Source organism: Drosophila obscura, unplaced genomic scaffold (genome assembly GCF_018151105.1).
Source record: "Drosophila obscura isolate BZ-5 IFL unplaced genomic scaffold, ASM1815110v1 contig_1, whole genome shotgun sequence".
Classification (NCBI taxonomy): Eukaryota; Metazoa; Arthropoda; class Insecta; order Diptera; family Drosophilidae; genus Drosophila; species Drosophila obscura.
In genome coordinates this window covers 3977275-3990665 of record NW_024542679.1, presented here as the reverse complement: position 1 = coordinate 3990665, position 13391 = coordinate 3977275, and the positions used below count along the sequence as shown (strand labels likewise).

The 13391-nt window shown below is 40.9% G+C and overlaps 1 protein-coding gene across 3 annotated transcripts in view; it reads left to right on the top strand.

The window, feature by feature from the left end:
* The window catches only part of LOC111071597, a 66008-nt gene that overhangs the window by 47086 nt on the left and 5531 nt on the right, over positions 1 to 13391 (top strand). For all 3 annotated transcript variants that reach the window (XM_041595057.1, XM_041595055.1, XM_041595058.1), the window contains one exon: positions 2245 to 2737. In XM_041595057.1, the coding sequence (XP_041450991.1) occupies positions 2317 to 2737 (421 nt within the window). In that variant the 5' untranslated portion in view covers positions 2245 to 2316. The remainder of the gene's footprint in view (positions 1 to 2244; positions 2738 to 13391) is intronic.

The following is a 13391-nucleotide window of genomic DNA, read 5'->3' as shown; positions in this document are numbered from 1 at the left end:
TCTGTCTGTCTCTTTGGGGAGTTCTTGAAAACAATTTGCTTTGATGTTGTTTCTAATTTTAGAGTTTTGCTGCCCAAAAAAAAAAAAAAAACAACAAACATCTGGAACACAATTCGTGCATTAAATCATACAAATGCAAAAACTGGAAAACAGAAAAAAAGGAGAACTGCTTAAAGGTCTCATGACAACAAATCGGGCGTAAAAATGTCTGCATGATTGATAATATTCGAAAGTTTCAAACGCATTGACCGCAACAGAGACCTAGGGTACGAATACTATGCTTATATATGTATATATTTGCGATATTCAACCCCTGCGAGACCCTTTTGCCCCTCCTACAATTCGTATTCGCTACGGTGTGGGGTCTGTGGGCTGTTCAATTGCTTGCTACTTCGTTCGGTCAGTGGCCGAATAAAACAATTTCTTGATCATGCTGGTGGCCAGAAGGTACTCACAGCCGCCGAATGAGTGAGTGATTCAATGGAGCAAAACGTGAGCTAAAGACGTGATACAACAACAAAACCCAAACAATTGTTGCCCCGTTTATACGCCTGATGAGCGCGAATCTGAATCTGTGGCAGCGGTCCGATTCAGTCAAGTCTGGTCCGGTCCGTCGGCCTTTTGAAACGATACTCTCGGTACTCGTACTCGTATATCATAAAAATTATTGTTGTTATTATTCGTTCATTCACTTGTGATATTTTTGATTTTTTTTCTCAACGAATCAATCACAATGATTATGATAAATGATTTCGGTATTTCAGTATTTCGGTATTTCTTTTTTTCCTCATATTTATTCACTATTTTCTTTCAAAGTTTTCATTGTTTGAATGGATTTTTTTTCTTCTCTTTTTTTGCATAATGGGCGATCAGGCGATCAGAGGTTGTAATTGCCGGCTTATAAATCACAATGAAAAGATATATAATTTCTGTTTAGATGATCTGTGGGTCTGCTGCCGATGGCCGTATCTTTGATTAGCCCATTTGTCTGACGTTAGAGTTTCACTTTTTTTTTCCAGCGCTGTAATGCTGACCCATTGAACTACAAACGCAAGTATTTTGGTCAGTACTCGGACAGTGCCTCATTTAATGTTGATTTATATGTGGGAGTTTTGCACAGTACAGGAAGGGTATTCAGCGTGCAAGAGGTACAGAAAGAAGTAAATGCAAACGCAGCAAAGTAAGGGTACCGTTAGTTAGTTAGTTCATTTGCTTCCTATTTGCAGATAAGCATTGCCTGAGAGCAAGAGTCGCACTATGGGCAGCTTTCATACAAGAGCTTCTCTGCAAAAACGTGCATGGCTTTATCTCCATAGAGAGAGAGAGAGGAAAGTTACAGATTTTGAAGACAAAAGCCCCCAATGCTGCGTAGGCAAGGCATGTCATTACATGTCGTCGCCTTGTTGTTGTTGTTCCTGCTGAGAGGTGCGAACTGCATAGAGAGCGAGAGAGAGCATTGCCGTGCGAGCGTAGGTGACACGATCGAATTGGTCAAGCAGAGGGAGAGGGCGGACCAAATTGCGACTTACGAAATATTGTTGTTGCTCTTTAGCATTCATTGCCTCGCTTATCGCATTCGAGCCGTAATGTAAACAAAATTGCAAGCACAGGAGCAGCCTCGAATGTTGGGTTGCTCATTTAATGCTGATTTATTTCTTGCATTTTTTACTCTTTCTATATTTTAAAAAAAATTTTTTTATCATATTTCTGTAATCTTGTTAGGAAACTTCATTAGTGTCAACCATGCACCCGCCTTGTGGCTTTTCTTTTTTGGGGGGTGATTAATGTGTGTAGACGCGTGGCGTGGCAAGAGGGGAGGGCTAACTTTTTGGGGAAAACCTGTCTCCACCCAAAGGCGACTCTGTTTGCATAGTCACCACCTCACCCATGGGGATATGTATAGCCATCTGTACGCCACGCCCCAAACAATGTTGATCGCGGGGCAATTTAAAGTCTTTATTGTGGAATTATTAATTGGGGTGGAACCCGTATCGTTTATAGTGCATACAGCATAGGTCTTATGGTAGGGGGTGTCCATAGTTTATGAGGTCGGGTATATGATATACATATAAGGATATTCCACCACCAGCAATGTGGAGGCAAAACAACTTTCAAAAAAAGAGTTAAAGTTGCCCCAGCAGCACCAGCAGCAGCAGGTTTTTCTTTTTGGGGCCAACAAATTTGACAATATTTGCCAATATTTATTAATAATTTTTGGTTTGATTTTCTCATTCCCATTTGCAGAGTGTGGCGCAGAGCGATCGATGAGATCCGTTTGAGGCATCGTCCGTCTTCTCTTCGTTTGAGGCATAGAAAATGTTTCAACGTCTGCCCGCTGCTGGCGGCGCGGACATTTACCAGGATGCTGCTGCTGGCACCACAACGATGCGCTCCGTGTTCCCCAACTCCCGTTTGGATTCGCTGGCGGAGAGCCAACTGCCAGCACCACCAATGCCACCAACGCCAGAGCCGGACGGAGTTGGATCCATCTCTGGTGGTGGTTTTGGATACAATCCCTTAGATGACGACTGGTGGGCCAATGCCATCGAGGTGGACACCTTCGACTCGCCGCTGGCGTTCGATGCCAGCGAGAATGGACTGTGGAATGGACATTTTGTGCCGCCACCGCCGCGTCCTCCGTTTCTGGATGAAAGCGTAGCCGCTGATGGTTTGACCACCTGTGATCTATGCACGTGGGCATGGCAGCGGAATGCCTACTCATTGGATGGTTCGATAGGTAAGTGGAAAGGAGCGAGCGGTTGGATTCCCCTTTAAACGTTTTTTTTTTTTTCAATTAAAAAAGACAATAATCTTTGGGGGCACAACATCCTCGTGTGTGCATCGATCGCTGATATCAATTTATCAAACTGATGTTTTGGGGCGTGTGTTGCATGCCTCGCGATTGCTTTTCGGCAGAGCAGGGAGCGCCCTTAACCCCCGTTCCCTCTTCCCCGTTCCCTTTTCAGCATTTGCAAATTTAATTTCTGCACATAACTCTTTGTGGCAGCTCTTAGGCGTTGGTTCCCCTTCCAGATATATGTATGTCTCCTCCTCCTGCTGCACTATCGCCCTGCCACATCGGCAGTCATTTGTCTCTGCGCTTGTAAAAGGAAACCCCCCGCCCCTGTCCCCAGTCGCTGAGGAGTCGCCGAGGCGAAGGCGTCTCCTTAGATGAGGAAAAGTTATGAAAATATAAAGCAGTGGGCGTGTTGCAGGCAGAAGCGATGCCAGATACGATACGGGATGCTCTGCCAAAGAGAGTCGGAGAATCAGGGAACTCTTTAATTTATCTGAGAACCAAGGCAAGTACGTGCTGGTAGGATTGGAGAAAAACGGAAGGAAATATATGGAAAAGGTCTGCCCTTTTATTAGAAATTAATTTTAGAGGGCGATTTCTTTCTTTCTTTTAATTGATGAAATTAAGATATACAGGAAAGAAAATTTAACCAAAAACCAAACGGTTATTGTTTCTTAATAGAATCGTAAGTTAGTAAGTAAAAAAACGTAGGGAAATTGATTGTCAATCATCTCTTATTGAAAGCGTGAGTGTTCAGAGTGAGATTTCCAGAGATCTTTTGAACGTAAAATAGAAGAAATAATAGAAGAAAATGATAGAAATTTCCATAACAAAGAAGCCCAAACCAATTCTCAATTGTTTCTCATTGAACATGGAAGAGAGAGACGTTCCAAAGCACCCTTTTATTAGATCCTTTGAAGCGCTAAGAAAACGCAAGGATATTCAAGGAAAAACCTTCTCTCATTAAAAACTTACTTCATTTACTTTCTTAAAATGCAAATTTTACCAACTTTCCATGGGAAAACCTCTCTAGAACGTCACCGCATAATCCCCCAACAACCCGTCTCCAAAATCAAGTAATAATAAAACACAAAGTGAATGCCAAATGACCGCTTGGAGCCACCATCCAACCATCCCTCCATTCATTCATCGACCATCAGACATACATACATATATATGGAATCCACATGGTATGGTGTGGAGGGGGGCTCACTCTTTCGTGGGTTCACGGGGGATGTGTGGGATATGGCATGGCATTTAGCCGTTTGCCAATATTTGATTTCCAGGAATCGCTTTTCAGGGCAAATTGGAAGTCATTATAGTCATAGTAGAAGGAAAAGAAGAAGAAGAAAAAACGAACTGCGGGCCAAAAGCAGAGCGCAGAGAGCTCCAAAACGAAACCCCAGGTTCGGTTCAGGCCTGGCGATGGGTGCCCCTTGCGTTATTAGAGGCTAATTATAGAGCAGAGAGCGGAGCACCAAGAGAGTGGGGTGTGTGGTTAAAGGGGGGCATAGTGCGGCATGCATCATATGGAATCCAGGAATGGAATGGAAATGACTTTATTCATGCCGACTCTACCCGTCCAGAGAGGCGTCTGTTTGTCGCGCCAAATGTCTGCTGTGGATGTTTCCTGTTTTACTGTGTGTGTGTGCATGTATTTGTGTGTGCCCCAAAACGACGTGTCAACTAATTTGCAACACTCGCCACTCCACTGGACAGGGAACTGGACTCTCTTCCATGGAAGTACCTGCGGGCTGCTGCCCCTTTTGGCAAAGGGATTAGCCGCTGCCAAGCTCTCTGTGAAAAAGTTTTAGCACAAAAAATTTGACTAATGTCTTAATTTTGTGGAGCTTAGCACCGGAGCTGCTTTGTTTTGCGGTTCGATTCGGCTCTGGAGATACCCTCGAATGCGCAACAGCCGCAGAATGGGGCAGGAAAAAGTCGTGCCTCCTGGAGACTGCAGCGAATTGCCATTCACTTCGCTTCATCTCAGGGGTTTGGGTTGGGGGCTCTGCGGCTGGCTCTACCTCTGGTTCTGTCTGTGGCTCTAAATTGAGTTTTTGCATGTCGTGCCCATGTCTAGGCCTTGCTTTGTTTCGTTTCGTTTTCTCGGCTCTCTTCCACACAATTGACAGCTGAATAAAATGTTATTATATTTACACCATAATTTGCATGGCAATTAATCAAATGGCATGCAAAATTCGACAACACAAAATGCCAGGCCAGAGCGGTAGAAAAAGAGGTTTCAAGCGACACATTTCTGGGAAATATAATTCCCCCACGCCACGCTCTCTGCCAATTCCAACAGAACAGAAAAAAACAGAAACGGACAAAAAAAAACTCACAGAAAATACATACCAGATATTGGACCCCCGCCTAAATGTCTTTATTATGAATCGTAGTTTTGGTTGGGAATGGGAGCTCCAGAGAGCTCGTTAGGGGCCTGACCATAGAATATTGGATATTTGGACTGGGGAATACGTTCGAAAGGTGTCCAAATAGAGACATTTATAAATAAAACAGGGAATGAATCAGAGAGACAGAGTGAGAGAGAGAAAAAGAGTTAACAAAGAGAATCTCATCATCTACGTAGATTCTCTTTGTCAACTCCCAGCGGAAAAGTGTCCGAGCGCTCCGTTTAGCTATTGGTGTAGTAGCTAATATCATTTTTGGCAGTTTTGTATAGTAATGTATAATTTCAGATTTTGGGATAAGTCAAAATTTGTTACAGATATGTTATAAATCTCCCTGAAAAAGTCGTTCTCTAAAATCGAATTATGACCGAAAGATGAAAGGCAAAGTCTCACATCTCAAGAGATCAAGCATATCCCCGATGAGCCATCCCCCCATTAAAGACTCTCTCATTCCAAACTAAAGAACCATTTCAATAATAAGATGTAATACTCCGCCCTGTTTGTATGGGCCTTTCTCCATGTTTATCCCCAAAGCCCTCGTTTAGCCACTCGCCACGTATCGCTCGCATATTTCTTTGGCTTATGGCCGTGGGATTAAGTTAACCGCCTGATAATTTCAACAACATATTTTGTATAATTTATGCTCCCACATCCGCACCCCTCACACCCCGCTATATTACACCCTCCAAACACCCCATAATGGCAGAATATAAAGGGTAACAATTTCTATATTCTGCAAATATTTACAACAATTTGTGGCACACACAATGTCCACAATAAAAATGAAAGGTCTCGAAGACCCAAAAAAAAGGACTCGTGTTTGACTTTTGTGCGGCTGTACGGCTGTTGAATGAATGTTTTATTGCATCAACAAATACGAGTATATCCAGGGGAACAATCGAGAGAGAGGAAAAGCCCTAGTCAGTCAGTGCCACAAAAGCAGCTGCTGTTCGAGGGCGCTCAAAGGCGGTGGCAGTGGCATTGGCAGGGGGCTACTTCCTTCCGTTCTGCCGCTGCCTATTTTGAGATATTTTTATTGTTGTGGCGGAATAAATTCAAATAAATTTATTTAACTTGCTGATTCTTCGAACAGAAAGGAACTCCTCGCTTCCCGCATTGTCCTGGTTACACCATAAATACTTCCAGATTCGTAGATGAAATTATTTATAGCCAGATTTATGCTACGCTAAATGCCATTTGAAAAGTTATGTGTGTTTCCATATAATATTTTCCTATAATTTATTTTGCATATGATGCTTTTTATTTCTAATAAAAGTGGGAGGACGTTCAAGAATATTTTTAAAGGATTTAAAGAATTGTAACTTAGACGAAAAAATCTCTGTAAATCATTTGAAATGTTACAAAACATTGGGAAATAGTTTTATATTCTAAAACCATCTGCGACTACTCATTGCTTGAATAATTTCCTTTCAGTATTCCATCACAGTTTCAGCAATCTTTTTATATTTCGATCAATCTTCATCTTCTTTCAAGCCTATTTCCCACATTTTCCGCTTCGTTTATCATCGCCTTCGCTGACCGTTGACTCATGGGGATTCCATGGGGACTCATGCCTCGTTAGCACCATGATATACATGACTAATCTGAAGATTATGATTATGAAATTTATGCTAAAACCGCAAGCAATGTGATTCCGTTTTTTTTCGCATTTAGAAATATTCAAATCTGTGAGCGGAAATGAGTGGATGGTGTGTGCATTCTTCGAGTATTTTTTTCTAGATTTTTCTTATTCTTATCCTCTGTTTTTCTGCTGTTTTTGTGTGCTCTGTGACTCGTGTAATTGTTGCAGCAGCAGCAAAACGCACTGTGGCCTGAAGCACATAAAAAGGCAAACAAAACATACAGCATTCCCTCCCGCTTCCCGCCCGTTTAAAAGGGGAGCACAGGAGAAGTGAGAAAACTTATTTGCTTATTTTCATGGAATTTACCATAATTTCTGCTTCGTTTCCAACGTTTTTTTTCTGGCTTTTTATGTGGTAAAAAGATAAACAAAAAGATCGACAGAAAAGTGCAACAGAATTATGATTTCCCCCTCTCTCACCCTGTTGTTTTCTGTTTGTGTGTGGGATATTTTCCATAATATTTTTAACTTTTGTTTACATTTTGCTTGCATTTTTATTGTGCCCAGCAGCATCGTCCGTCGTTCCTCCTCATCTTTGGATTCTCTGTGCCCTTTTTTTAATCAATTAAGGCAAGGCGATCCCTGCCATAGGGGGATATCTCCCCCTGTCGCCCTCTATCTCACTGGGAAGACCACACACAAAGACTCATCAGAAGATGCGGGCCTCAAAGGGGGAATAACTAATGGAATTGCTGAAATGCTGATTAAAATAGTTGGCACTCTTTTAATCACAATTTATGTTGTTTAATTTCGTTTCATTCGTTTACTAATTATTTTTTGAAACGATATCCGACTCCCAGTCTGTGTCTGCCTTTGGGGCTATGCTGTGCCTGCCACAAGAAGATCAAAGAAGGAGGCAGCAAACGTCAGCAGCAGACAAACATTGTCTCTTCTTCAGTGGGGGAGGGACGCATAGACATCAAAGGAAATTGTAGACTCAGTTTTCATGCCACAAAACATAAACAGCAGCCACCACAATTCCCGCATTTAAAAAAAAAAATCAATTTTTTCGCCTCATTAGCAAATGGGCGCGGGGGTGAGAAAAAAAACTTACTGAAAAACTTATGAAATTTCGCATTGAGACGACGACAAAATGCTGTTTTGGGGGCGTGTGTATGGATATTTTTAGTGTGAAAATCAAGTGAAAATTTCCAAATTTACTAATGAGACGAAATGCATATAAATTTCGTCTAATTGAAAAACCATGCGCGCGGATAATTATGCGCGTCAGCAAGTATTAAATTTACCCAGGAAAATTCTGTGTGGGGCAATGCTGTGCTGTTGGTTGAGTGGTCTTTCGAGGTCAGTGCAATGCGATGGGATGGAGGAATGGAGTGGAATGGAATGGTTTAAGTGGGTGGCCGAATATGAAATTAAGGAGAAATTTATTACTTTATTTTACAGCCACATTCTAGCCCCAAAGGCCCAAAACTCTATTCCTCTATTCGAAGGAAATTTAATTAGCTTCCAACTTTAATGATTGGCTCATGCATCATGCAGGTCTCCATTTGCCATCCGAATGCAGTTCCTAAACTATCCCTTTAGTGGCTCTAACTAGTACTCCTCCAACAACCGCACTCCCGCACTCGGACTGACATTCAAGTGGAAAGCAAATTAAATTAAGATGTGGGTGAAATCGAGCTGCCTGCCATTCCAGCACACGATCATTCCCCCAGTAAGTATTTCCATTCGTAAACCCCAAAGATCAGGCAATCAAATTATAAATTACAATAAAATGCACTCCGGAGAAGGCCATTTCTCTCTAACAATCGTGGCCTGAATCGTTTGAATCGTGCGGGAAAACAATTTTCCCAAACTCCTGCCAACAGGTGGTAGTTGCCAGGAGGTTGAGGGAGGCAACCTCCAGCCGCTTCCTATTCATTAAGACTTTATTCTCGTGGAAGGGGACGCAGGCGGGCGAGGGTTTTTTTGTCTGGTCAAAGATCATAAAAAACATTTTTATGAACTGAAAACGACAGCAATGACAGAGACAACGACAACGACGGCAATTCCGCTCCTGTGTCCTCACTCCCCTCTCAATCGCACTGTGGCTGTGGCCCCACTGTTTGTTTGTTTACTCTTAACACCTAAATGTTTAACTAATTTAATTTCAAATATGTTTTTACGATGCCCCTACCTGGTCAGCCCTCCTCCATACTGTATTTCTTTTTCTAGTTTTTTTTTTTGGTATTTGTTTTCTGTTTTTCTATTTTATGAGACATCGTAGCCTGTTTTTACTGTTTAAATTTTGATTAAAGAGATGACGAATGCAGATAAGACTCGTGTGTAACCGTTGCCTCGATCGTGCTCTGATATCTCATTCTCGCGTTCCCCCATTCTCCCACTGTCCTTTGGTTACATTTTGCATTTGCATGGGCGCTGCATAGGCAATGCATTTGGACTGAACGTCGAGGCGAGATATGGATCAACGGTAAAACAGTAAAATGTCTCTGTTTATTTCTTCTCTCTCTACAAATTTTACGATGCCCTCTCTTGTTTGTTTAATTGTCTTTTACTATGGCATTTAGGCATTTGACTTTGACTTGACTTTCAGCTTACCGAGTTTTATTTATTTACGGAGTTTTATTTTGTGTGTGTGTCAACAGTTCTGTTTTTTCTTTATGGGAAAGTAGATACACGGAAGAAGTCTCCCATTAGATACGAAAGAACTCCAGAGACAGTTGCTTGAGAGATAAGTAGGAGATTGCGAGAAGTAGGGGAAAAGTTTGCTGTAGAAAAATCAGATTAGGTTTTTGGATAACATTTAACATTCGAATATAGGGGGAAAAATAGTTTTTGATAGAAATGAAAACTATTTAATTCCTAGCAAATATCATCAACAAAATTCCAATATTTCATTCCCATAAACCAAACGAAACGAAACACACACCTCAAACCCAACCCCAAATCCCTTTACCGAAAAACTATTAAAAGAATTTCTAGAATATATTTATGTACCGATATACTACGCCGTATGAATGGTGTATCCATCAGATTAACCTAATGTCCCATATAAATAATCAACGAAGAGAAACAAACATTTTCCATTTGGTGCTTGTGACTCGAGTGGGCGTGTACCTTGAACAAGAATTTTATACATTTCCCAAATGGCAATCCAAAAATATTCTTCAATTCTAGGGCTCATAAATAAAACATTCAGATTTCTTGGGGTTTAAGCTTTTGGGTGCCTCATAAAAAATATATTTTTTTTTTAAACAATAAAAAAAACAGCTTTCTGCACCAATTAACATGGCATCCAAAACATATATCTATCTGTATACCGTAGCTGATATTCAAATTTTGATTTGCGCTTCATTAAATCTACAAAAATTTGAATTAGAACCGAAATTCTGTTCGTTTCGGAGTCCCAAGTGTTCAGCCTAATTGACTTTCAGCCCATTAAGTTCGCGACATACAAATTAGAATGAAGGCGGTAGAAGTAGGCGTGGCCCACACACACAAAAGATTTATATATTTGTGCGGCGCAGAAGTTTTTCCATGGAAATGCGAAATGCGGCAAATCAACAAAAACTAATTAAAATTCAACTTTTCAGGCAAAAAGTTGCTGTTCGCCTAAGCAATAAATATTGTAAAATATGTACTCTGACACGCCTCCATCCAGCCCTCCAGCCAGTCTCCAGTCCCTCGGGCCTTTTTAGCCCCCTTTTTCCTGTGAAATGGCACACGCATTCCTATGGGTTTCCTTCCTCTCTTTTCTTGCGGTTTCCATTTGTCATTCGAATGCCAAAGTTTTTGTTCCTATCGAATGGTTCCATTTGAATGTTGCAAAAGTGGGAAAATCTTCAAGGAAAACTTAATGAAATTTGTACTTAAAAATAAACTCAATTAATCAGAGACCAACTTTTCAACAGAAACTAATGTAAAGTCCCTTGGGGGAATATATAGTCAAAAAAGTCAGAATTAACTTTGATTAATTGTGAATCGCATTTGAATAAAGAAATCATTGAAATGTATGCCTCTTGCCACTGATTTCATGCCCCTTAAGAAACTGAAATTCTTTTTACGAAGCGACAACACAAAAACACCTGAGAATTACAGAACAAACGACAGGGCGACAACATTTATCATGTGGCACTAAAAGAAAAAAGAAAAAAAAAAACTCGAAAACTCGTAAACAGGAACTGAAACTGAAACTTTATTTACCTGCTGCGGCGGCAATAGATACAGAGATACTCAAATATTACCTGTAGTCTCCCATTCTAAAGTCCTTTTGCTTGCAACAAACCGAAGTGAAGGTGAAATTTTGTTGTGTGATAAACCTAATGAGCAAAAGGGCAACATTTTGGGGAGCAAACGAACGAACGAACCCATAGATAAAGATCAAGAAAACGTAGCGACGGGGATCTGACCTGACCTGAAAAATCGTGTGCCATGTGGCATATAAAAAAAAAAAACTGTTGTCACCTTCTTCCAATGGGCCCCGCTGCCATGCCACATGACATTTAAATATTTCAATTTGTGGATGAGAATAGGCCCTGAATTGAATCGCTAAAAGGTTTCTATCTGGTCTGGCTTTCCAAAGAAATTCCAAATTCCGAAATTCAATTAAGACGTTTTTCAAACATTAAATGAGCCGCAGACGGTGAGATGCCACTCTGCTGTGGCATGAAATATCTTAGAAATATGCATAATTCCCACAGATATAATTACTTGAATGTTTAGTAGATAATTTGTTGGCATTGTTATGCAAATTCCAAGAGCTGCAGCTGTTTTGTGGCCCCATAATTGAGACATTTGCTGAGGCGCGGGATGTGGCATGGCACGGCATAGCATGGGCGATTATTGGAATGGAAATCTCATACACATTCTGGCAAAGACTTTTGCATATTAAATGAGAATTAAAAACGCCGCGGCTGGCTTGGCTTCCTATTAAAAATGATAACTATTATGGAGATTTTTTGTATTCATTTCTTTTTATTTATTTTTTAAAGAGAATTCCCACTCTGTTCTCGGCTTCTGCGATCGCTATCTTTTTCGGCTTATGCCTAATTTATGTGGTAACCCTAGTCATGCCCAGGGTAGTCATCATCTATCACTAGTAGTTTCCCCCCTCGAATGCGTAAAGCGTGTTACTGTTACTTCACTAATTGTTTTCAGCAATTAATCAATGTTTCTATTGTGGGAGCACAAAACTTTATTACTCTCGTGTCGCAAACAAATAAATAATAATTTCAGTTGACATTACATTAATTCTACGCACTGTCTAGCAAAGGAAATGGGTAGGGGAGGGGTGGGGGTAGTGCTCCCACATTCTCTTTCTGCTGTCTGCTGGGATCTGCTTCGGCTTCCCCTCCAGTTGGTAAATTGAATTTTCTTGCTCTTTTGCATAATTGAATTTATTCTGCCGCCTCTCCTGACACTCAACAGATTTTGGCTTCTACTTTGCCAAGAAGTCAACGTCATTTAATGGCATTATGCCAATATGTATCTGCTGTATCTGCGATTGCTGCCAAACAGACAGCCACAACAGCAGCAGGCACCAGGGAGCACCATTTGGAGGCAGCTCCCATTTGCAATAGCAGCGCCAGCAAAAGAAATCGTGGAGTAATCAAAGTCGCAGGCATAAAAAACTTGGCAAACTCTCTGCACAAGTTGGCAGATTTTTTAAGTGAAAAAGAATCCCAGGAAAACCCCCAGGGAATTCACCCCACGGGAGTTGCGACTTAAAGCAAGAATTAAAGTACAGGAAATTTTGGGGAAAAATTACATGAAAAATTAAAAAATTATATGTTGAAAATACTGAATATATTTTACAAATTTCTTCGAATATTTATGCGGATTCTTATCGGATACTTAACTTATCCCAAAGATCATTGAAGCCATGTACATAACTCCATTCTTATATCTTTCTTTTGGTGAAAGTTCGCTCAATCCGTTATCGATCTCTTGACACCTTTAACCCCTGCAAAAAACCCAATTGAAACCCTGTGTATGCTTTATAAGGAAGTAGCAGCAGATGTGGGCCAAAAGTCAAACCATCAAAAGAGGAATCCCCACATATAACAAATATTCCATTACAAAACTTTCGTACAAATTTTCGCGAGGCCAACATATGGCCGTAACAATAAAGAACAGTTAACATAAGGCCCCCTCCTCAAAACATACAGAATGACAGCAAGAAAGAAAGAAAGCAACCGAATGTTGCAAAAAAAATAAACGCACAAAAATTAAATGACAAATTAAATAATGTCAGCAACGCGGCGGTTGGCAAAAGGTTAAAGCCATAAAAAAGAGGGCCAGTCCGGGCCAGGCCACAGCGACAGATCGGTTTGGGTTTTCAAGCCAATATAATAAATTACATGCCGACAGTGGCGATAATCAAATGAACAACAACAGGAACAACAACAAAGTGCAACATGCGTCCGAAGTTCAGGTCTCTGAAAGTCGTTAACAAAAACGCACTGGGAAAATGGTGGATACCCTTTGAAGGAGGGTATCCATGGACTGCAAGGCAAAGAATGAATCAGAGTAAAGTAAAGTAAAGTAAAGCTCAAATGCCAATCACAAAACTCAAAAA